Source organism: Balaenoptera physalus (genome assembly GCF_965194825.1).
Source record: "Balaenoptera physalus genome assembly, chromosome: 3".
In the NCBI taxonomy this organism is placed as follows: Eukaryota; Metazoa; Chordata; class Mammalia; order Artiodactyla; family Balaenopteridae; genus Balaenoptera; species Balaenoptera physalus.
Window position 1 is genome coordinate 21,607,631 of NC_138890.1, and position 22,629 is coordinate 21,630,259.

The window sequence follows — 22,629 nt, forward strand, 5'->3', positions numbered from 1 at the left end:
CAAAGTGCCAAAAAAGTACTCGCATACAGAACAAGACCTTAACCAGAAAGACGAAAGCTTTAAGTAGATCCCCCCAAAAGCGTGAAGAGCTTCAAAGGCAAAGGGAGTGTGAGCTTGATCCAGGAGAAAGACCAGGGTTGGTGAGAAAAGCAGTGAGTGACAGTGGGCTCAATTGTGGGTACTGCATCTGTTTGCTCACCAGTCCTGGAACCAGCAGGGATCATCTCTGGCCCCCGTATGGGCCACCAAAATGTTGACCTAAAATAAATAGACTGCCAGATATTTCTCCAGCCAAGGTGGGTTTATTCAAGATGAGCAGAGAATTGCAATTTGGGGCCTGCAATTGTGGGAAGCCATGTGCAAGTCCTTGCATGGCAAGGGAAGGAGAACTCTTTTATAAAGGGGAAAAGGAAGCTGGGAGGGCTACAGTAAACAAAGAGTCCATGGCTTTTCATTGGATGAGTCCTTGTCAGGAAGGAAGAGGAATCTTTCTTATTCCTTTTGGGCTCTGCTATCATCATCACAAAGTGTGAGAGCCCCCTGCTTCTGGTCTCCTGACTATTTAATTAAGGTTTCTGTTTATTAATTTTTTTACACTGGAAATAAATACCCAGGAAGTTCCCTCCTCTCCCCAACTCTCTATAGGGGCTATAGGGACCCCTAGTGTCCTCAAATCCTAGTTGGGAACCATTGTTACATGCAAAGAAAACTGGTCTTGGAGTCAGCAAGACCTGAACAGGGCACAGCATAGTGGTATCAGAAGGATCTGGGCTCAATTTCCGGACCCACTATGACCTTCATCGTGCCATATAACCTCTTTGAACCTGTTTCTTCAACTGTAAAATGAGGATAATGATTGTGCAGACACTGTTGGTGGCCTATCCAACAGAGCCATCCCTCTGTTTTTCTTGCTAACAGAACCCCAACTTTATTTATTTGGTATGTGCTCAGCCTCGGGAGGAGTCATGATTTAAAACTAAGATGAATTGGAGCCTTCCAGTTCCTGTTGATCAGTTTTAGTGCAGGGGTGAGCATCTGGCTCAGTTCTGGCCCAGGGGATGTAGGTAGAAGACTGCTAGCCCTCTAGGAAGTAATTTTCTCCCTTCCCACAGAGAGTGCTGTCATGTGAGGTAGCTCTGCTTCGTGAGCTGGGGCGACCACAGTTCAAACATGAGGTCCAAGCCTGCAAATGAAACCCAACTTGCTGAGGGAAGGCACAAAGGGGAAGGAAAAACCCAGGTCTCTGAGGATATTATGGATCTTCCAAACCAATCCTAGGTCTAATTTCCTACAGACTCCTAAATAAACAACAAATACCTTTAGGCCATTGTTAGTTGAGTTTTTCTCTTGATTGCAGCCAAATGCATCGTAACCAATATAATGATCCTTATGGATGAGGCAGTGTATGTAAGAGTGTCTATTCTTGTGCACACGATGTAGGCACTCAAGTGATGTTAACTTCCTCACCTCCTTTGACCCTTCATCCTGCTCACCCTATTGAACCCCAACCCTGGGTGAATCCAGGGTGTTCCTGCTTCCAGACTGTTAAACTATGCTCCTGAAGACACACAACTAGACAGATTGGCACAATCAGTTACTCATGGTGACCAGCCTCAACTGGGTCATCCACACTTTCCAGTCAGTTTCTCCTCCTCCACTCTCTGAAATGGCAATTTCCAATCTTTACGTTCTTCTCTCTTTGCCCCTCCCCTCCCCTCCCCCTCTCTGCTCACAGACAGAAGAGACAGCTCATCTCCTACCTCACCAACAACAAAAAAAGTCAGTAGGGGGGGCGTGCCAACCTTCTCCACCAAACCCCCTGAAAACTTCCTCCTTTCCCCGGCCAGCCCCTCACATGTCACATGCTATGGACCCCCCCCCCCAGGGTGGTTTTTAGGTCTCCTCTGCCCTAGTCTGTCCTTCCTTAGAACATTCCACCACATACTGTACCAAACAAACATGTTCAAATGTACTCATGTCCCATGTTAAACATATTGCTGTAAAACATTTAAATAATTTAAAAGTTTTTCTTTAAAAATTACTTAGCTACAGGGCCTTCCCTGGTGGCGCAGTGGTTGAGAATCTGCCTGCCAATGCAGGGGACACGGGTTCGAGCCCTGGTCTGGGAAGATCCCACATGCCGCGGAGCAACTGGTCCCGTGAACCACAACTACTGAGCCTGCGCGTCCGGAGCCTGTGCTCTGCAACAAGAGAGGCCGCGATAGTGAGAGGCCTGCGCACCGCGATGAAGAGTGGCCCCTGCTTGCCACAACTAGAGAAAGCCCTCTCACAGAAACGAAGACCCAACACAGCCAAAAATATAAATAAATAAATTTAAAAAATTAAAAAATTAAAAAAAAATTACTTAGCTACAGATAATTTGTCTAATTTTTTAAAATAAATTTATTTATTTTATTTATTTATTTTTGGCTGCATTGGGTCTTCGTTGCTGCGTGCAGGCTTTCTCTAGTTGCGGCGAGTGGGGGCTACTCCTTGTTGTGGCGCGCGGGCTTCTCATTGCAGTGACTTCTCTTGTTGAGGAGCACGGGCTCTAGGTGTGCAGGCTTCAGTAGTTGTGGTGTGCGGGCTCAGTAGTTGTGGCACACGGGCTTAGTTGCTCCGAGGCATGTGGGATCTTCCTGGACTGGGGCTCGAACCCGTGTCTCCTGCATTGGCAGGCGGATTCTTAACCACTGTGCCACCAGGGAAGTTGCAACTTGTCTAATTTGTGATTGACTATGTTTTTGTTTTTTTTTGTTTTTTTGTTTTTTGGGGGAGCACTAAGGTGCTCATTGGGAGAATTTTTCAAGGTGAGAAAAATCTAGCTCTCAATTTGTTTTCAAATGCAACGCCATCTTTATGAGAGTTAAATATTATCATAAAGGAAGTTGATGTAATACTCTGTTGTGCGGACATTTAATTAAACATATTAGTTTTGATTCTGCAGTTTTAAAAAAATCTTGGAGCCAATAATTTAACTTTTAGCGTTCAAAGATGTTTTTGTGGGTCCCTGAAAAGCCTGTATGTCCTAGGTAATTGGTCAAATGCCAGGTGCCCCTTCCTGCATCTCAGGGCTCTTAACCCCTTACTCACCTGCATCTTGCACACTTCCCTCTCTGCTGATTCTTCCCAAATGCATTTAAATGTGCTCAAACTGCCGTCCAGATAAACCCCAACAGAGCCTAATAAAACCTAGCTTAACAAAATCACCCCAGGCCCCGTTGCAACTAACCTTTCTAACTCCCCCCTCTCCTCCCCTCCCCACCCAAGGCCGACTGTGGACTTGTTTACACTATGTCCACTTCCAGGTGGCCCCTCACCCCCATGGCTCTCAGGGGAAAGACAAAAATCCATACCTTAGCCTATAAACCTTGAGCTGGTGGGGGCTCTGCCACCTCAAGGACTCTGCTAATTGCTCCCCACCCTCCAATTGTCCTCAGACACAAGCTTTCTCCTGCCTCTGGGCCTTCGCCCTTGCTTTGGTGCCCCACGTGGAGCACCCTCTTCCACCTACTTCCTTGCCTCTGTAACTCATATTTCTCTGGGCACTCTCCCCCGATGTTCCAGAGTCAGTCCCCCTATTACATAGCACCTGGTGCTATTTCTTCCTGATATATGACTTTTAATTATTCGTAATCTTTCATTTGTTGTCTGTCTCCTTGTATTAGTTTGGTAGGGCTGCCATAACAAAGTATCACAGAGTGGGTGGCTTAAACAACAGAAATTAATTTTCTCACAGTTCTGGAGGCTAGAGGTCCAAGATCAAGGTACCGGCAGGTTTGGTTTCTTTTGCAGCCTCTCTTCTTGGCTTGCAAATTGCCACCTCTCACTGTATCCTCACATGGCCTTTCCCTGTGCTTGTGTAACTCTGGGGCCTCTTCCTCTTCTTATAAGGACACCAGCCTTATTTTAACCTAATCACCCCTTTACAGCCCTTATCTACAAATACTGTTAAGTTCTGAGGCACTGCGGTTTGGGATTTCATCACATGAATTTTGGGAGGACACAGGTCAGCCTATAACAGCCAGGGACCCTCCCCAGTGTATCCTGAGTACCACGCATAGCACCTGACACAAAGTAAGACACAAGAACACATTTTCTAGCTAACCAACTGCCCCGGACTTACTTTGTGACAGTGACCGGGTTCCTTCTGTTCTCTGCACCTTAGTTGCTTCATCTGTGATATTAGGCGAGAGAAGTTGGTTTCTAAGGACAGTCTGACAGCTGACCAAGCATCCTTATTTTTTTCAGTGAAATCTTTACCCCTCACCACTAGAGGGCGGTGTTACTGCTCGTTGTTTCTTCCTTGGGAATGTGCCTTCAACCCTCTTGCCCCAGGTACGTTAAAGTGGAGGAGCTGAGGCCAAGGACAGCCAGCAGAGAAACTGTCAGCTGGGCACTCAGCCCTGGTCTTGAATTTCAACTCTGCCGCTTCCTGGCTGAGGTATCTTATCCAAAGTTCCTTTGAGAGTGTTAGTTTCCTCTGCTGCGAAATGGGCAATGGAAATGGACAATGCCTAAGCACCGCTAGGTGGAATGCCTTATCTGTGATATTATAGGGGGCAGGTTTCCAGAGTTCCAAGTCTAGAGATCCCAGAAATGCAAATGCCCCACTTGCTACCATCCCAGTGACCAAGTTTCAGTCCGCTGATGGGTCGTGAGAATGTTGGCAGGTCTATCTAGGGAGTGGACCTTTCTGAGGGCTTGTACTGGCCAGAGAGCGCAGATGTCTAGAGGAAGGCAGGTGGGCAGAGTCTGGTCCCACTCTCTGCCCGTCCCCCATGAAGTAGAAATGCAGGATGATTTGGGGCATCCTGGGTGGATGTAAGAGAGATTCTGGTCAATTTCAGAGGCTCCAAGTTTATTAAAGTATGAAGTGCCCAAGGAGGTGCAAAAAGAAAATTCCGAGTCAAAAGTATTTAGAAAATTAGTTTCGGGACTTCCTTGATGGTACAGTGGTTAAGAATCCTCCTGCCCATGCGGGGGACATGAGTTCGAGCCCTGGTCCGGGAAGATCCCACATGCTGCGGAGCAACTAAGCCCGTGCGCCACAACTACTGAGTCCACGCGCCTAGAGCCCGTGCTCCACAATAAGAGAAGCCACCGCAATGAGAAGCCTGCGCACCGCAATGAAGAGTAGCCCCCACTCGCAGCAACTAGAGAAAGCCCGTGCACAGCAACGAAGACCCAATGCAGCCCCCACAAAAAATAATTAATTAATTAATTAATTAATTAATTAATTAAAAAGAAAATTAGTTTTGCGGTAAGTGTATGTTGTAAACGTACATAAAAAGGCAACCAGATTCCCTGGTCAGCCACACAGAGACCCTTGACTGTTGTCTGCCCCCAGATAAGAACCAACAATCAGAACTCAAAGACCAACCACCCAAGGATGCTGCCACTCTTGGGGAAATAAAGTGGCTGTGACAATTAAAAGTAGGCTTGGCTAAGAACCAAAACCAGAGGGACTTCCCTGGCGGTCCAGTGGTTAAGACTTCACCTTGCAGTGCAGGGGGTGTGGGTTTGATCCCTGGTCAGGGAGCTAAGATCCCACATGCCTTGTGGCCAAAAAACCAAAACATAAAACAGAAGCAATATTGTAACAAATGCAATAAAGACTTTAAAACAAAGAAAGAAAGAAAAAGAACCAAAACCAGAGTCAGAAAAAAAGCACAGAAAAGGCAGTGGAGGGGAAACTCTATTGCCACAAGAGATCCACCCCCGGAGCTGAGAAAAACGGCCTGAGATCAAACAGCTCTGAAGGTGCCCTTCTTGGGCCTCATGGATTCAGCTGCGACTGAATCCTCTTTAGCTATGCAACCAGACCATTTAGAAAAGTAGTTTACTTACAAAGAAGGCTTCGAAGGAAGTCCAGGCTTTAGAAGAATAAGCTCCCCAAATAAAAAATACAACACCCATTTAAAGGGGAAAACCCTGTAAGCTTGCAAAGGCTAAAAGTTTATAGCTAGTCTGCTCTTTGGGGAAAACAGCAATTTTCTCAAACAGCTACTATCTGCCAACATCATGTCACAGCTTCAGACATCAGTATCACAAGAGTCAGGGATAAAGTTGTCTTAGTTAGAGTCAGTAACTTCCAGGAAAGGCTTCAGTTTTCATTAATTTGGGGATAAGACTGAAACAAGGTGATCCTGTCTTGCAATTTATATAAAGGTGCAAAGTGCTCTTTCCTCCCCTTCTGACTAAGATGTGATGTGTATGCCTTCCTTGTGATGGAGGAGGGCAAGATGTCAGCTTTGCTCCCACAGAAGGCAAAAATTATGGCATATTTTAAAAGTTCCAAATTTATAAAGTAACGCTTTTTTTTTGAGAATCTATTTTGATTAATTAATTAATTAATTTTTGGCTGTGTTGGGTCTTCGTTGCTGCGTGCGGGCTTTCTCTAGTTACGGCAAGCAGGGGCTACTCTTTGTTGTGATGTGCCGGCTTCTCATTGCGGTGGCTTCTCGTTGCGGAGCACGGGCTCTATGTGCGCAGGCTTCAGTAGTTGTGGCACACGGGCTCTAGAGTGCAGGCTCAGTAGTTGTGGCACACGGACTTATTTGCTCCGCAGCATGTGGGATATTCCCGGACCAGGGCTTGAACCCATGTCCCCTGCATTGGCAGGCGGATTCTTAACCACTGTGCCACCAGGGAAGCCTCAAAGTAATACTTTTAACACGAAAAAAAAAATCACACTGCAATGTAATTGTGCTATTTATAAGCTAATCACAGAATTTAGAAAAGACTCTAATTACTGGCATATTCAAGTTTAAAGGTGCATGAAGAACGCCTCTCAGTCCTGCCAGTAGGCCTGGCCAATGGTTAAATGCTGAAATCTAAAAGTCAAACCCAGCCCCAAGCCCCTATAGCCCTCTTGAAATGAGCCTTGATGGCAAGCTTTGGACATGTGGGTAGATTGTTTTTCAACTTCGTTTACTTCCTCAACTTTATTGCTTTGTCATATTTGTAAACCCTTTAAGGAAAAAAGAAGTCTTCAGGGTATGACAGTTGAGCTGGCACCTCTCCAAGTGTCACTTTCCTTAGTGTAAAAGGGAAATAATGTTACGACCACCTTACCTAGCAGAGGCAGGTGCTATTTGCTTCCCCTTTTGGTTCTGTTACTAGTATGAACCCTGCCTAACCCAGCTGTTCCTGGAAGAGGGTCCCTGCTCACTTCATCTCTTCTTAGTCAAAGTTCCTTCGCATCTCTCCGAGCCTCCACTTCCCCTCCGTGAAACGGGTTTGAGGGTGTCACTTTACTATGCCACCTCCATCTGCCCTCAGCCTGTCACAGACCCAGGCATAGAATGCTAGTCAAGGGTAGCTTTTCGTCTGGGAGATGGCAGTTTCCACACACGGAGCTCTGGCCCCAGTGCAGCTAAGATCCTGCAATGCAGCTAAGATCCTGCAATGCAGCTAAGATCCTGAGGCTTTCCCGACCATGGACTACAACTCCCAGCATGCACCGAGCCCACCGCCCTGCCAAATCTCGCGTGAAATGACTCGGCCTCTGGAGACTTTATCGGGAAGGCTGTGGGCCAGCAGCCTGTGGTCCCTCCCTGTTTGGTGTCTGGGGCCTTCTGTGTCGCCACGGGCACAGCGCCGCTCACACCATGGCTTGGGTCCCGAGTGCGCCACAGCCTCTCGAGAGACGTGGGTCCTCGGAGCCTCTTTAGTGCCGGAGCTCGGGCCGCAGGCGGCTCCGCGGCGGCGGAAAAACAGGTAACCAGATGAGCCAGACCGGACCCTCCTTGGGGCTCGGTCCTCCGCCGGTAAGGAGGGGCGTGCCCCCGTCCCCTCCACCGAGGCCCTGGCCCGGGCCCTCGTGGTGCCTCTCTCCTCTCCCCTTACTCAGGCTGAGATCTTTGCCGGACCGCTCCGTGCATCTCTCGCCCCGCCTTCTGGGGTCCCCCCGTGGGGTTTCTCTGTGATGATGCCCCCGCAGCCCCGGCACCGGGCTTCGCCTCTACTTTACCAGGCCGGCCTTGTCCTGGACCCTCCATTTCTCGCCCTTACCTCCCAAGCCTCCTACTTGCCTTGCCCCGGGGAACTTTTCGGCTTGTGCCAGGCCCTGGCCCTAATCGCCTTAATCTTTCTTAACCTCGCCGGGTGGAAGAGGCGGTTGAGTCAGCCCAGGCGTTTCACATCCTGGTGGCATTGTCCTGTATTTTGTGAAGGAGAAGTCAGAGCTCTGCGGGGGAGGGGGGAGGGGACGGGCCCTGGGAAGTGGAAGGGGAGGTGTCGGGCCGGAATGCTGCCTGGACCCCGAGGATGGCCGACTTTGGTTTCTGCGATACTCTTTAATGAGGACCTAACGATTTTGCCTTCTGAGCTTCATCAGGATAGAGGGGGGAGTGTAGCAAGCTGAAAAGCAAGTAACTTGGCTTTCTCGGAGCTTTGTTTGAACTCCCCTGTAAAATGGAGATGAAACTACCTGCCTTACAGATGGGCCACTTGTCTGTAACCTTGGACAAATCACTTCTGCTTTTTAGTTTCCTTTTCTTTAAATTGGGGATAAACAATGCCTGCTTTGCAAGGGTTGCTGCAAGGATTAAAACACAAGATAAGTGTTGTACAAAACCCTTATGAATATCAGTCAATACTAGCAGCAAGGAATGAATTTACCCACTGTGGTTCCCTAGTCCCTTGCTGTGGGTCAGGTTATGTGGATGCTGAGCCCTAACTTATTTAGAAACGAAATGAGTATAGTATCTCTTGCAAGGTTGTTACAGGAAATACATGAAAGTACAGAAAGGTGTTTAGCAGACTCTGAAGGGCTGTGCCAATGCTGGTTGTTTGTTGTTCTCAGAACCTCTGAAATGGATGGACTCTTCCCGAGCAGCTTTGCTAACTTGCAGCAGCTGAACAATGTTCCTCATTAATATCTGTCTGTCAGCATAATCGTCACATCATTTCACTCTGGTAAGGTAACCTTTTCACTGTGTATGGTGTCTTTGTCATATCACAGGTGTTAAGATCAGTGACAGGTACAGTGAGACCTTTGACTTTATCCTGTTTTTTCTCCCTCGGCATGTTTGTCCCTGTTTTGTGCGTGTTTCAACCTTGTAACCAAGCCACAAAACTCTGTGTGCCTGTCAAAAGAACAGCATTGGAGCTATTCTTTGGTGTTCACTGTAAGAAAATGCCCTTTGTTGTTTTTATTAGGTGGCAGGGACTCAGCTCTGAATTCTGTATAGGAAAAGCACCTGGATCCCAGTCTTTCAATGGCTTCGAGACAACCAGAAGTGCCTGGTAAACTTAATTCTTTTTGGTAAAGTTATGTTTTGCCCTTAACATTTTAAGCTAGACAGAAACTACTTTTTCTGAACCACATATTAATAGTAACTCTCTGCCATCAAGAGAGTATTTAGACTTAATAGATTGGCATCATTTAAATATTATCTTATTAACCACCCAGCCAGGGTGTGAACCCAAAAATCTAACTTGAAAGAGAACAGTTATTTCACTTAAGGGTATGACAGATTTGTCACTTTCCTATGTATCAAATAAAAATTTAGAATAAGCTGCGTAGTTCTTAAACCAAAATGATTAAACTCACCCCCTTTTTCTGTGAGGAGGAGATAGGAGGGTGGAAGGAATGAAAGTTTCGGCAAAAAGGCACCAGCCTGATTTCAAGGCACATTGAACTTAGTCATGAAAATGCTCACTGCAACATTTAGTGAGTCCTGGGTCTGTACAGGGCGATAATTTCTGGGTTAGTGAAGTCGTTGATTCCTCCTTGGACTGTTTTAGTGGGAAGGGCTAGTGATTTTTAAAATCTGAATCGCTCAATTTTTGATTCTTAGTAAAGTATAGATGATAGTGCCTGTCTCTCAGGTTTGCTGTGAAGATCAAACATAAAATACATGAAAATGTGAGTTAAAAGTTAACGATGAATATACATTTACTGCCCAGAAAATCTTTTGGTCTCTATTTGTGGGACTTTATCTCCTAGTAAATATTAGCTGACTTTATTATTATTCTTAGGAAGGTTATTGGGATGGCTCTTGGGATGAGTCTTTAAGATGTTTTTGAAATTGCTCCCAAATTAAGTGGAGTCATAGGAGTCTCCCTTCTGTCTCCCGATAAGGATCCATCTCTAGTCTCTAACTTCATCAACTTGTGTTTTAGTTTGTCTTTCATTGTCGTCGTGATGCCCGTAAGCTCCCTGTAAGCATCCTGGCCGCAGGGTTGCATGCATTAGGTTAATGCTTGTAGTGTGGGGAGCATGGAGTGTTGCGTGGAGGGTGTGAGAGCTGGCTGAGATCTGTGTTCCAGCCCCGACCTCACACTTGCTAGCGGGGTGTTGCTTAAGATCTATGCCTCAGTTTCCTGAGCTGGAAAAGGGGAAGAATATCTGCTTAATGAGGATTAGGAAAGATGAGGGATGTAAGTTCCTGGCAAGGAAGGGTACTTGGTAATTATTATTTGCTTGTGTGTTTGTTTTGATTGAGATAATTCACATACCATACAATTCAGCCATTTAAAATGAACACTATAGTGATTTTTAGTATATTCACAAGGTTGTGCAACCATCACCACTGTCTAATTCCAGAACATCTTCCTCACCCCCAAAAGAAAACCTTGTCCCTTTAGTAGTCACTCCTGTGGCTCCTCCCTCCCCCCAGGTCCTGGCAACTACTAATCCTCTTTCTGTTTCTATGGATTTGTTAGAAATTGTTATTAATCATAATAATAATGGTAACTGCTTGGCCCCCTTGTTGTTTACATGGAATGTGTTTGCTGGTTTTGGACTTCTTGCCAAACAGGTTGATGTCTTGGAGAGTGTGATTGTGTAATTATAGCAACAGGATAATGTCACACTGAAGGCAGGATCTGGACGTTAGTTCTGCTCTGAAAGGATCAGCAAACAAACAAAATGAACTTTGCTCCGTGGTCTGGCAGAGCTGAGTGTGCCCTTGAGGTGGGGAGCCTGCGTCACTGGGGCATTCCGCCAGTCCGTTCCGGTGGACGGGAATGGCAGGATCAGCTGGCAGTGCTTTGTGAGAACCCTTGCCAGTAGCTTCTGTGATGGAAATTGGCTCTGCCGTTTAAGTCATATAGAACATTCGAAACTGTTCTAGATGCTGCTGGACAGCATATTATTTGACATATTTCTTGTCATGGTGCTCTTGTTTTCTTAGGTGAGGTAGTAAAGACAGAGGATTTGCCACCTCTGGGCCTTCATTTCCTCATGTATAAACTGGGAACAAGATTTCATGTTTTTTTTTTTTTTTTTTGGCCATGAGGCTTGTGGGATTTTAGTTCCCCCAACCAGGGATTGAACCCTGGCCCTCAGCAGTGAAAGTGTGGAGTCCTAACCAGTAGACTGCCAGGGAATTCCCAAGACTGCATATCCTCAGTTTTGCCTGAGTTGAGAGTCTTGGGATTGCCACGGGCTTCTGTGGCCTAAAGAATACAAGCTTTGAAATCAGATTGGTTTGGGTTTTGATTCCTTACTGCACTTTGAAGTTATGTGACCTTGCTCAGGTAAATTGAAATTGAACTTTGGTTTCCTAATCCATAAAAATGGATTAGGGCTGCTGTGTGGGTTAAGTGGAGAATCCAGTGTCAGGCAGAGAGGAAGGAATTTGTAGTTACCTTACCTTGACTGGATTAGCTCTTCCAGAACGAGCTATTCTTGCTCTGTTCCAGAATAAGAGTGTTTCAGAGCTTTCCTGCCTACAGATTAATTTAAAGCTACTGGTATGTTCAGCTGATGAACCCATCCTGACAGGTGTGTCTGTTCTTAGCTCTTGAGCCTAGTGGGCCTCTAGGCAAGATGTCCCTGCCCATCGGGATGTACCGCCGGGCATTCAGCTATGATGATGCCCTCGAGGACCCTACGCCCATGACTCCTCCTCCATCGGACATGGGCAGCATCCCCTGGAAGCCAGTGATTCCAGAGCGCAAGTATCAGCACCTCGCCAAGGTATCTGACCCCGCTGACTGCCGTTGGCAGGCCCAACCCCTTCGTTCTCCTTCCTCTGCTCCAGAAGCGGTCAGCGGCTCCTGACACCCATAGCATTGGGCAGCCACCAATCCCTGTATATGTTATGTTTTCTGTAGAGTTGGTAGGCCTTTTTTCCTTTTTAATTCAAAACTAGAACGGCTGTGTCTTCTACCTGAAACACAACCTCCGCATCCCCTCTCCTCCCCGTCCTCCCCACCCTCGTTTCCACACTATTAAATCCAAGCTCCTTAGTCTTAGTCTGGCTCTGCATGGTCCAGGTCCTGTCTGCGCTCCCTCCCCTCCGAATCCACCCCCCACCCCCTGTGATCCAACCATGCAAGTTACTTAAGATTTCTTGTACTTAATAGGGTATTTGAGGCCTCTAAGTCTTTGCTTCTCGCTGCTCCGATTGCCTGGAATGTTCACAGTCCCCATCCTATCCTTGTACTTCATCTGCCTGACAAATGGCATCCTTTAAGTCTTAGTTCAACCATCTCTTCTGTGATTTTCCTCCATCCTCCCAATAAGACTATCACCCCTCCTTTTGAGGTCTCCAGTGTACTGTGGACCCCTGTTACAATCCCTGTGTTACTTCATCGCCCTCCATTAGCTTCCTGGGGGCAGGGGCCATGTCTGATTCGTACTCCATCTACAGTATCTAGCAGAGGACTTGGCATAAAGTAGATTGCAAAAAGATGCTCATTGAGTGATTAGAAATTGGCTCTTTCCTGAACATATGCTGTGCTTTTTCTCATGCTGTTCCTCCTGCCTCAGATGCCCTTCCCCACTGCCATCCTATGTGAGAGCTGCCTCCTTTGTAAGGCCCTCCTGACATGCACACACGTACCTCGTTACACACTGATCTGCTCTACAGCCATTTTGTGCAGTTGGGCTTCATGGGTTCTGACACGCTTGTTGCAGGCTTGTTTCTGAAGCCTGTGCTTCCTGACTGCAGGGACTGTGTGTCTCTTGCCTCTGACTTTCCAACCACTAAGAATGCCAGAAAGGTGGTCCTGTTGCCTGAATAAGCTAGGCCCACCCAGTTCAGATGAATCCTTTTAAGCTGCAGCTATAGTTTCGCTGCACTTTGAGCTGTGTGACAGCTAGGTCCTGACAGCAAGTACCAGTAAGCAGCTGTCTAAGCAGACCTGGGTGTGAGCCACCTAACAGTCTGTGCACCAGCTGTGAGCTCGGGCTTCACCCCTGAGCCACAGTGTCTCTGTGTGAGAGATGAAAATACTTTGTCATGGAGGTGCCGTGGGGATTAAATAAAAGAGGACTGCAGGGACTTCCCTGGTGGCGCAGTGGTTACGAATCCGCCTGCCATTGCAGCAGACACGGGTTCAAGCCCTGGTCCGGGAAGATCCCACATGCTGTGGAGCAACTAAGCCCGTGCACCACAACTATTGAGCCCGCGCGCAGCAATGAAGACCCAACGCAGCCAAAAATAAATAAATAAAGTAAATAAATTTATAAAAAAAAAAAAAAAGAGGACTGAAAGGCCTGGCACATATTAGGTGTGGAGCTGATGTTGTGACTCCCGGCTCCTGGCTTACCTTGCCTTGGCAGAGCTGTATGTGATCCTTCCTTTCTAATGAGTGTAGTGTCCCCCCCGCACCCCCCACCCCCCACCATTAAGCTCTCAGAACAGGGCGCTCCTTGCTATGAAAGTGTCCCCTACAGCTCTGGGGGCAGTCCCCTATATCAGTTATCTACTGAAATCTGACCCAGTCAGTTGTTGAGGTGGAAACATTTTGTGTAAAAAGTACTGGCAGTACTAGGGGGAAAGGACCCCAGCAGCCTGCCTGTGATGCCAAAGCAGCAGACTCAAGGGACCGGAGCAGAAAAGAAGCAAGGCTCCTGATAGCGCTTGGGAGGGCAGCCCACCACCCTCTTCATTTATGAAGGCTGCCGCTTGCTTCTCTAGGCAAAGAATGGGCTTCCAGTTTTCTGCTGTGTCCCAGCTGGAACAGCTGACAGTTTGGAACAACTGGCCTTTCTAAGGAGAGCTCAACTTGACTCATTACATGCATTCTTTTGTTTGTCCTAACCATCCATGCCCTAGGCATCCATGTCCCAACCATCAGCCGTCTTCCAAGTGAGAAAGCAGAGGTTCGAGTTTTGCTCGAGTAAGGTCACAGCTGAAGAGTTTAAATCCTGTTTTGTAACAGGGATACAACATTTCAATACTTCCTTCTACTCCCCTCCTTTCTGACCATCTTTCTTCTCAATTCCTTTGGAGAAGTAGAGAACAAAGAGTAAACCCAGTCCTCTGCTTCCAGTTAGTCCTGAGCACGGTGTCAGGTGTTTAGATTAAGGAAGGCAGCGTGCTCCAGCTCTCTCATGTTAAAGCTGAGGAGCTACGTAGACTTTCTGGTTTGTTTTAAAAGACCGTTATTGAACCCTTAGAGCAGTGGTTCTCGAAGTGCGGTCTCAGGGACCAACAGCATCAGCATCACTTGGTAATTTGTTAGAAACAAAATTCTTGAGCCCTACTGAATCAGCTCTGGGTTGGGGCCCAGCAGTCTGTTTAACAAGCCCTCCAGGGGATTCTGGTGCTTGGCAAAATTTGGGAACCACTTAGCGAATGCAGTGATTAATTAAGCAAAAGCAGGCGTGGTGCTTGGTACACGGTCAATGCTTAGTAATAGTTGTTTCTTCTGTATCCTTAGGGGCATAGTGTGTTTTGGACAGACATAGTCTGGAAAGATAATAGAGCTCAGAGCTTCAAATTCTGGCTCTCCCACTTTTATAAATACAGGCTATTTGTATAATGTCATATCTTTTGTCACTATGGATAATACATATCTAATCGGGTGTGGACAACCAAGCCCCCCTTCACGTATTTTCTCCTGTATCTTATTACTCCCAGAGGAGTAAGTTGAGGCGTGTGACTCCCTTGTCTGGCTCAGGTGCCTCCTTGCCCCTCTTGAACAGGTGGAGGAAGGAGAGGCCAGCGTCTCATCCCGTGCCCTGCCATCGGCCATTGATGGTGCGGACAAGGTCCCCGTGGTGAAGGCTAAAGCTACCCATGTCATCATGAGTTCTCTGATCACAAGTAAGCACTCTGCGCTCTCAGAATAGAGTGAACTGGGGGCGGGGAAGAATTTAGGCTTCCTACAACTAGCTGGGGGGGTTCTGCAGACACACCTGCCTTAACCTGTCCTAACCCAGCCCGGCAGAGGTCAGTCTGGCTGCTGAGTCATCACCAATGTTGAAGCTCCATTTAGGTAGAAGACTTGCCCAACGTTAAGCATCTCAGTTGATTTAGGTGCACGCCCGATGCTTCGTTGCTACAGCCTTATTTTCCCATATCCATCAGCGTGACCTTGGGCAAGTTACTTAACTACTGAGGCTGTTTCCTCCTCCGTGAGGTGGGGAATCTGGCCGGCAGGTGGAGGGGAGGATTAGATGGCACCAGTGCTCAGTGGCCGGGAGCGGCTGCTGATACTGTCTCAAGCTCTGCTGGAGAAGGAGACACACTGAGACATCTCCCACCGCCCCTGCGCTTATTTTTTTAAATTAAATGGCTCAAAGTTGTTCCTCTTTCTGGATCTTGAGGCAAGATTGGTGCCTCAAGTGTCTTTGGTGTTAAGAATGTGTGATTTGTGGTCCTGATAAGACTGGAAACAAGAGAGCTTGAATTTAAAAAAAAAAATCTTACAAGTTAACTAAACTTGTTGGTTCCGGAGGGCCCTTCTAGTTGCTTCTAGTGGGAAGTTAACAATTATTAGATACACAGCTCTGCTTGTCAGCAGCAGCCTCTGCCAGGGGCAGAGCATGTAGAGGTTCTCTTTAGTTGGCTCAGTTTTGATGTCGGAAGCCCTTGTTTATCTGCTCTGGAGGGCATCAGTTAGTCTTGGGTAATTCCTGAAGAACTCACCCAGGAACCAAAAGTCCAAACTCTTACTTGGACTTTTTCTTATTCACACATAAATGCACTGTTTGAATCAGCAACTACTGCTTGTATTTTGCAAGCTTGAGAATGTGTCCTGGCAGTGTTAGGAAGCTTAGTCATTGTTCTTTTAGAACAGTGTAACTTCTTTATTGAAAATAGAGTTTACTAACAGTATAGAACATTATAGCGCCCCAGTATATATTACTATCACTCACTTATTTGGCTTAGTCATTTCCACTTATATGCATATTTTTATATAATTGCAGATTTAATAGACAAACCATTCTATCAATATTTTTTCAATTAATATTACGATGAACTTTTCATGTTGCTGTAGTCATAAGTTTAAAAAAAAAAGCTGCATTTAAAATCCTGGTATTTTAAATACCAGGTACCATATTCATTAAATCCTTCCCTGCTTTTAAAATTTTCAAGTGACTACCTGGCAAGACTGGAAAACACCTTTATACATTTAGTGTGTGTGTGTGTGTGTGTGTGTGTGTGTGTGTGTGTGTGTGTGTTTCCTTTGCTTCCATTTCTGTTGGAAATAAACTAGTCCCTTAGAAGGGGAATGACTAAGTCATAAAGGACATCTGGCATCTGGACTTTTGGTCCTCAGCTGCCACATTCTTGTACATGGGGGTGTATTACATAGTATGTGTACAGATTAAGCAAAAATTCCACTGTCAGTCATTCCCAGGTGCAACTGACATTGATGACAAGATAATCGGGTCAGACTGCTCTGATAGTGAGTTGAGTCTGCCTGCTGTGCCAGGCACTGTGGTGGGCAGTTTCACACACAGGAAACATTGGATCAGTAGACCTTGGTTAGTTCAAGGCACATTCTCTCTGGTTTGGATCCAATTGCTACCTTGGTGCCATCTGGCCTAAATGTGGCCCATTTCTCTTTGGTGAAGATCTTAAAGAGGGTGGTGAGTATCTCTGAGGAAACTTTATATTTGGAGAACTTGCACTGTTTCTGAATGTCAGCTGCCTTCTCCATGTTGCATTTCTGAATACAAAGAAAATGTCCTAGGGTATAAATGAGAGGAAGGTAAGGAGTGTTTCCCTGGAGGTTATCAGGCTGTCCCTTTAGGAGTAACCTGCTCTTTAGCTTGGTGTAAGGGAAGGCTTCTTTCTGCTTAGGCCTCACGTGAGGTTCAGAATTCCTGCTACGATGGCTGTCTGGGAGAACTCTCCTTCCCGGATGGCCAGTGTGTATGCTCTCGCTCCCGGGGAGAACAGTGGATATCTGTGTTCATCTCCCCCAGTTTGTGATGGGAGAGGGGGATGGGCATGACTGTCATCTCCTCTGTTCCCAGAACAGACCCAGGAAAGCATTCAGCGTTTTGAGCAACAGGCAGGGCTGAGAGATGCTGGCTACACACCCCACAAGGGCCTCACCACCGAGGAGACCAAGTACCTTCGAGTGGCAGAAGCACTCCACGTAAGCTTGTTTCTTAGGAACTTTTAAAAAAACAAAACCCTCATCATTCACAGCTTGAGGTGTGGCTGTGGTTTTGAAGTTACCAGCTCAGCGAGTTGGGGGTGTGGAGAGTGGTGGAAAGAGGCTTGAGCGAGGAATTTAGAGCAGGTTTAGTCCCCCTTGTGGTCGCACTTTCTAGCTGAAAGCTCCCGGGCTCTTAGCCTCGTTGTTTCTGCTTATCCATCTGTAAAGCTTACTGTTTCCCTTACTTCTGGTTCGGAGGGTCAGATGAGATTCTGAGCTTACACAGGTGATATGTGTGAGCACGTTATGAACAACAAAGCCAACGTGGGTCACTGTGTACCAGGGTGATCGACTCTGAGGGCGAGAAATGGGAGTCAGGCAACCTCAACAGAGGTAACACTGGCTAGAAAGGAATGTTATGCTCTATGTTTAATTTTTAAAAAATTAAAATAAATATAGAATTGGGATGTTTTTGCTCTTTCATTTTTAAAATTGGAACGAATGGAGAATTTTCAGTAAGGTTAATAATGACCAAATAATTGTATGAATAAAATAAAATAGTTTCAAATGATTTTCTTTCAGGGAATATCACTTTATACTTAATAGTGCTTTTAAGATTTATCATGCACTCATGCTCACTTCATCTTCTTATTAATACTCTGACATAGATACTATTATCCATGTTTTATAAATGAAGAAACTGAGGTCCAGGGTTATGTATTTAACTAGTCACAGTACCTGAAATCAAGTCTCCTGATGCCCTGTTTCCTGTTGGTTTTTCTCCATACTCCAGAGTTGCCTGAGAATCTGGCTCCCGAAGGGGCTCACAAGGAGGATCATGATATACAATACATGGAGGAGGAATAGTTGGGGGTTAGCGGCCTGTGGGCAGGGATGTGAGAGGTTGTGGATGGCTGCATTTTGTAATGAGCATCCCGGATGATGTTTGCACACTGAACTTAAAACCACTGCTGTGGCGGGTCAGGGTTGGCTTGGTGTCCAGCTTAAGCTCTCAGACAAGACAGATCCTTCCAGAGAGGGGCACTGTCAGCCTTTGACACTGAGAACTTTCCAGGGTAGGTGTCAGTCTGAATTCCATTTGCACAGTTCACCCCATATAATGGTGGAACTGAATCTGGCCCACCTTCTGCATCTTGGCCATAGGAGTAGAACATGAGGATGGCTGAAATGCCAGCTCACGTAACCTGATATGTTGAGTGTTGAGAAAATTCATCACGGTCATTTGTTTGAAGTATAGCCTGGGCTGAGCATTGGTGTACTGGACACGGAGCACGGATACCGTATGGAAGCCTTGACCTAGGAGCAGTGAGAAGTAGGCTTGTCTCCCCTGCTAGACTGCTGGTCTGTCTGTTAGATGTCTGTTTACAACGCTGAGGGCAGCCGGAGTGACTGGTTATGGGAGGGAAGGGCTGCACAGAGGGAGCGTTTAGCCGGAGGGGTTAGCGGCCGAGTCTTGGCGCTGAGAGGCTGGGGATGGCGGGGTGTGCGCGGTAGGAGCGGCAAAGAGGGCCCTTGAGGAAGGCCCGCCACTGGGGTTCTGGCTCCTCCACTTACTGGCTGGTCAATGTGGGACAGTCGAAAGCTCTGGTGTGGAATTAGCGCAGAGATGTTCGAGATATGCTGTAGAATGAATACATTTTTTTAAAGATGGAACTCTATCTAGTATGGCAGAATCAAAGGAATATCTTCCTATAATCCAAAATTATTCCACCTATTAATGTTTCCTTTTGCCTGAAGTTAGTGTGAACCAGGTTGTTTATACCCAAACTTAGCTGTTTTGTATTTGCTGTGATTTTTAAAAAGCCTCTCTTCTTACCCATCTGAGCAGAAACTAAAGCTCCAGAGCGGAGAGATAACAAGAGAGGAGAAGCAGCCGGCCTCCACCCAGTCCACCCCAAGCAGCAGCCCCCACTCGTCCCCTAAGCAGAAGCCCAGGTGAGCCCTTCCTGCGACCCCCACCCCCCAGCAGCCGTGGGCTAAAGCAAAGCTAGTGCCACATCCAACACTGGGAGGTCAGCCTGTGGCTTCCGAGCCAGGAGGGGGAGCTGACAGTCCCTAGTCTTGGCGTGGGACACTTCTACAGGTGTAGGAAGAGGATGTGTTACCATGTGTTTCATTCTTTCTCTTCCAGAGGCTGGTTCACTTCTGGTTCTTCCACAGCCTTACCTGGCCCCAATCTTAGCACCATGGATTCTGGAAGCGGGGAGAAAGACAGAAGCTCGGCAGATAAATGGAGCCTCTTTGGACCAAGATCCCTCCAGAGGTCTGATTCAGGTAAGGCAGCCCCTTCACAAAAGAGAGCAGTGTGGCGGGCATTTTACCATGTATGTTGGTAGCTGCTTACTAATTTTGAAATCGTTTGCTCTGTGGTTTACTTCTGTAGGAGGTTTTGCCATCCAGGCCTACAAAGGAGCCCAGAAGCCTTCTCCAATGGAACTGATTCGCACGCAGGCCACCCGAATGGCCGAGGATCCAGCAGTGTTCAAGCCACCCCAAATGGACATCCCAGTGATAGAAGGGAAGAAACAGCTGCCGCGGGCCCACAATCTAAAACCGCGGGACTTGAATGTTCTCACACCCACTGGCTTCTAGAGCTCTTTCTGTTCCAGGGACTCTGGTATAGAGATGTCTTGAGCCCAGCTCCCCTTTACCTTGGCTCTGACATAGGAAAAGTTTTGTTTTCTCTTTTTAAAAATCTCTCAAACTGAGGCTAGAGCTGGAGACATAATTGGTTTTTGAGAAACATTAGTGCAAAGCTTGTCCTTGTGTGGAAGAAGCCATTTTGTACTGCTTTAATTTAAAGTTAGACTAAACCTCTGCAGTGATGTATGGGGACCTCATTACCTATTTTTGTATCATTTACCCTACACAAGAACTTTGATCATTACTTACTAGGTAAATAATGTTTGTGTTGTTCCAAAACCAAGGCTTCTTGATTCCTTTACCACTGTCCATGTGCGCATGGACAAATCATGGCGTAGAGGCGTTCACTGACTAGTTTAGACGACCTTGGCCCTCTTGGCTGTGCTGGCACTGTGTGCTCCAGCCTTGTCAGTTATGGGGACCCAGGATCTGTTTGAGATCTGGGTATAGTTAGGAGCCAGCCTTGGCAGGGATCCCCTCTGTTTTCTGCTGAAACCGGAATCTCCTTGCTTGTTGGTAGACCTCACGGATCACTTTCTCCTGCAGCCAGTTCTTACTGTAGTACCTCTTGGGCCAGTGCTGTTGGAGGGATGCTTCTCTTTTGTGTGTCACAGAACAAACACTAGCCTTACATATCCTTTGTTGCACTTTAAAGTGAGATTAATTTAACTCCCATTTGGTTGAAAACTTCCTAAGGGAGAAAATCCAGTCTACTGGTTTGGTATAGATAAATGGATGTTAAACTTTCTTAAAGGAGGCGGCAACTGCAGTTTGAGTATAGTCTTGCGGTTCATATGAAACTAGTGTCACCCTATTCTGAGTTTCTTGTTCAGGCCAGGGCCTGAAAAATTTTTTCCTGGGAGGTGGAAGAATTAAAAAATTTTCTGTATGCAATCATTTTCCCCCCAGATGAGCCTCATACTTTTATAAACACGTACCTCACTGAGGAAAGGGACGAGGGGAACCACCTTTTCATTTCTCCTCGCTGTGTACATGTTCAATCATTGTCTTGAACACTGTCTCAAATTCCTGCTGTCTTTTGCTTTGGACAGTATGGTGTCTACACAAGGAGCTGAGCTGACCTTCCCACAGAGATGCCCTGGAGTCTAAAATGATCAGAACAGTTAATTTATTTGTGTCTTCTGTTATGCTTGTATCTCTTAACTTGTTTTGACAATAAAAATCCTTACTACTTTCTCAAATGTCGATGGAACTTTTTTTTGGTTCTGTTAAGAGTAGTTATTCCATTCTGCCTGCTCGCAGTCATGAAACCTAAGCATGATAAACTTGGTATTTTGAAAAACCATTGCCTTTTTATTGTATGCTTTTAACATCAAATTTTTTGTAACACACTCAACCCTTTTGTTTCTACCCCCTTCATTACATTAGATCTTAACAGACTGGCCACAAAGTCAAATTCATAGGCAATATCACAGGTCCAATATAGGGTGTTTGTTTTCCATCAGGGAGAAACAAATACGTCTTTCTCTTTCGAAACAGGTTGTCAGTACCTTGAATGACATAACATTGATGTCTAGAATTTGTTCAGCACACGGATTCTTTTTTCACATCTTGAAATGTTAAACGTATAGTGCATATAGTATCACCTGTTTCAAAAAAAGTATAGATAAATAATTTATTAAAAATATATACACCTTATATATTTAAGCCATATCTGAGAACAGGCTAGGATAGGATTATAAAAAAAAAGATATTTACTAAACAGAAAGTTATTATAGCCTACAGATAAATAAGATAGGTTTGGTCCTATAAGATTTTAAACTACTTTTTATACTTTTAGAACTTCCAAGTAGTTTGAGATAGAGTTCAGGAGGTATTCTTGGCGTTCAGTGCTTAGAAGGGTCTCAGGGTCTGCTCCAGGCCTGTGAAGAGGCGTCTGCGTCGGGGTTCAGGTCTGCGGCATAGAAAAGCAGGAGCTTCAACAGGTGCACCTTGTCTTGGAGCTGCGGGACGAGCGGCTCCCCCAGCATCTGGACCAGGCGGCTGCGGAAGGCCTTGATCTGTTTCTCCACGTCCACCACTGTGATGTCATCTCCTTGCTGGGGCTTGGGCTTAATCCTTTTGATTATTAAGTCTTTTCGATCGATCACTGAACTCCGTAAGTGCTCTGCAAGAGGGAAAAAGTCAGCAGAACTGTTCTGAACTGCTTTTTATTCCTTTATGACTTGGGAAGATGAAGTCCAATTTTGGGTCTAGGCAAAGACTTGTTGATGAGTTACTAGGATACAAGTCAAAGAGCATGTGAGTACCTGTGGTAACTCCATTTCCAGTCCTTTGTTCTTGGTTCTCTCTGCACCTCAAGTTTTACGTATTAAAAAAAAATGTATTTCAAAGTCATTTTTATTTTTTTCAGAGTAGTACATGCTTTGTTTAAGAAAATCAAATTCTACTCAAAGGCTTTTGTCCCCTGTGACCGTTCTCCCACAGTAGCAGAGTGAAATAGAGCACATTTCCCTGCTTAAAACCCTCCAGATACTTGCCTTTGCTTTCAGAGGCCAAACTCCACATTGTTCTGTGGCCCAGCCTGCCTGCCAGTCTCCTCTAGTCCTGCTCTCCTTCTTACTACCCGGATCTTACCTCCAGTTCTTGAAGCAAGCTCTTCCTGCATCATGGCATTTGCACTTGTTCTCTCTACCTGGACTG

The 22,629-nt window shown here is 46.2% G+C and overlaps 2 protein-coding genes across 13 annotated transcripts in view; one reads left to right on the forward strand and one right to left on the reverse strand.

Annotated features, from left to right (window-relative positions):
- The first annotated feature begins 7,549 nt into the window (after positions 1-7,549).
- KIAA1191 lies at positions 7,550-21,167 on the forward strand. 11 transcript variants are annotated; one of them, XM_082456547.1, is made up of 9 exons: positions 7,550-7,722; positions 8,810-8,922; positions 9,166-9,252; positions 11,754-11,932; positions 14,891-15,011; positions 17,174-17,298; positions 19,151-19,257; positions 19,454-19,596; positions 19,706-21,167. In XM_082456547.1, exons 3-9 carry the CDS (start codon positions 9,225-9,227, stop codon positions 19,912-19,914), a joined length of 912 nt encoding a protein of 303 aa, XP_082312673.1. In that variant the 5' UTR covers positions 7,550-7,722; positions 8,810-8,922; positions 9,166-9,224; the 3' UTR covers positions 19,915-21,167. The 11 variants fall into 11 exon arrangements, with proteins under 11 accessions (XP_082312673.1, XP_082312677.1, XP_082312681.1 ...); XM_082456550.1 differs by having other exon boundaries at positions 7,643-7,772; XM_082456551.1 differs by lacking the exon at positions 9,166-9,252.
- An 89-nt stretch (positions 21,168-21,256) lies between these two features.
- The window catches only part of SIMC1 (SUMO interacting motifs containing 1), a 96,455-nt gene continuing 95,082 nt past the window's right edge, over positions 21,257-22,629 (reverse strand). For both annotated transcript variants that reach the window (XM_082456408.1, XM_082456407.1), the window contains one exon: positions 21,257-22,093. In XM_082456408.1, coding sequence (XP_082312534.1) covers positions 21,831-22,093 — 263 coding nt within the window. In that variant the 3' untranslated portion in view covers positions 21,257-21,830. The remainder of the gene's footprint in view (positions 22,094-22,629) is intronic.

What these genes read in the sequence shown, in the direction of transcription:
- KIAA1191 (XM_082456547.1), top strand. Translation starts at nt 9,225, where the DNA reads ATGGCTTCGAGACAACCAGAAGTGCCTG. An exon ending in GAGACAACCAGAAGTGCCTG is followed by an intron (nt 9,253 to 11,753) that starts GTAAACTTAATT and finishes GTCTGTTCTTAG; the next exon opens with CTCTTGAGCCTAGTGGGCCT. An exon ending in GAGTGGCAGAAGCACTCCAC is followed by an intron (nt 17,299 to 19,150) that starts GTAAGCTTGTTT and finishes CCATCTGAGCAG; the next exon opens with AAACTAAAGCTCCAGAGCGG.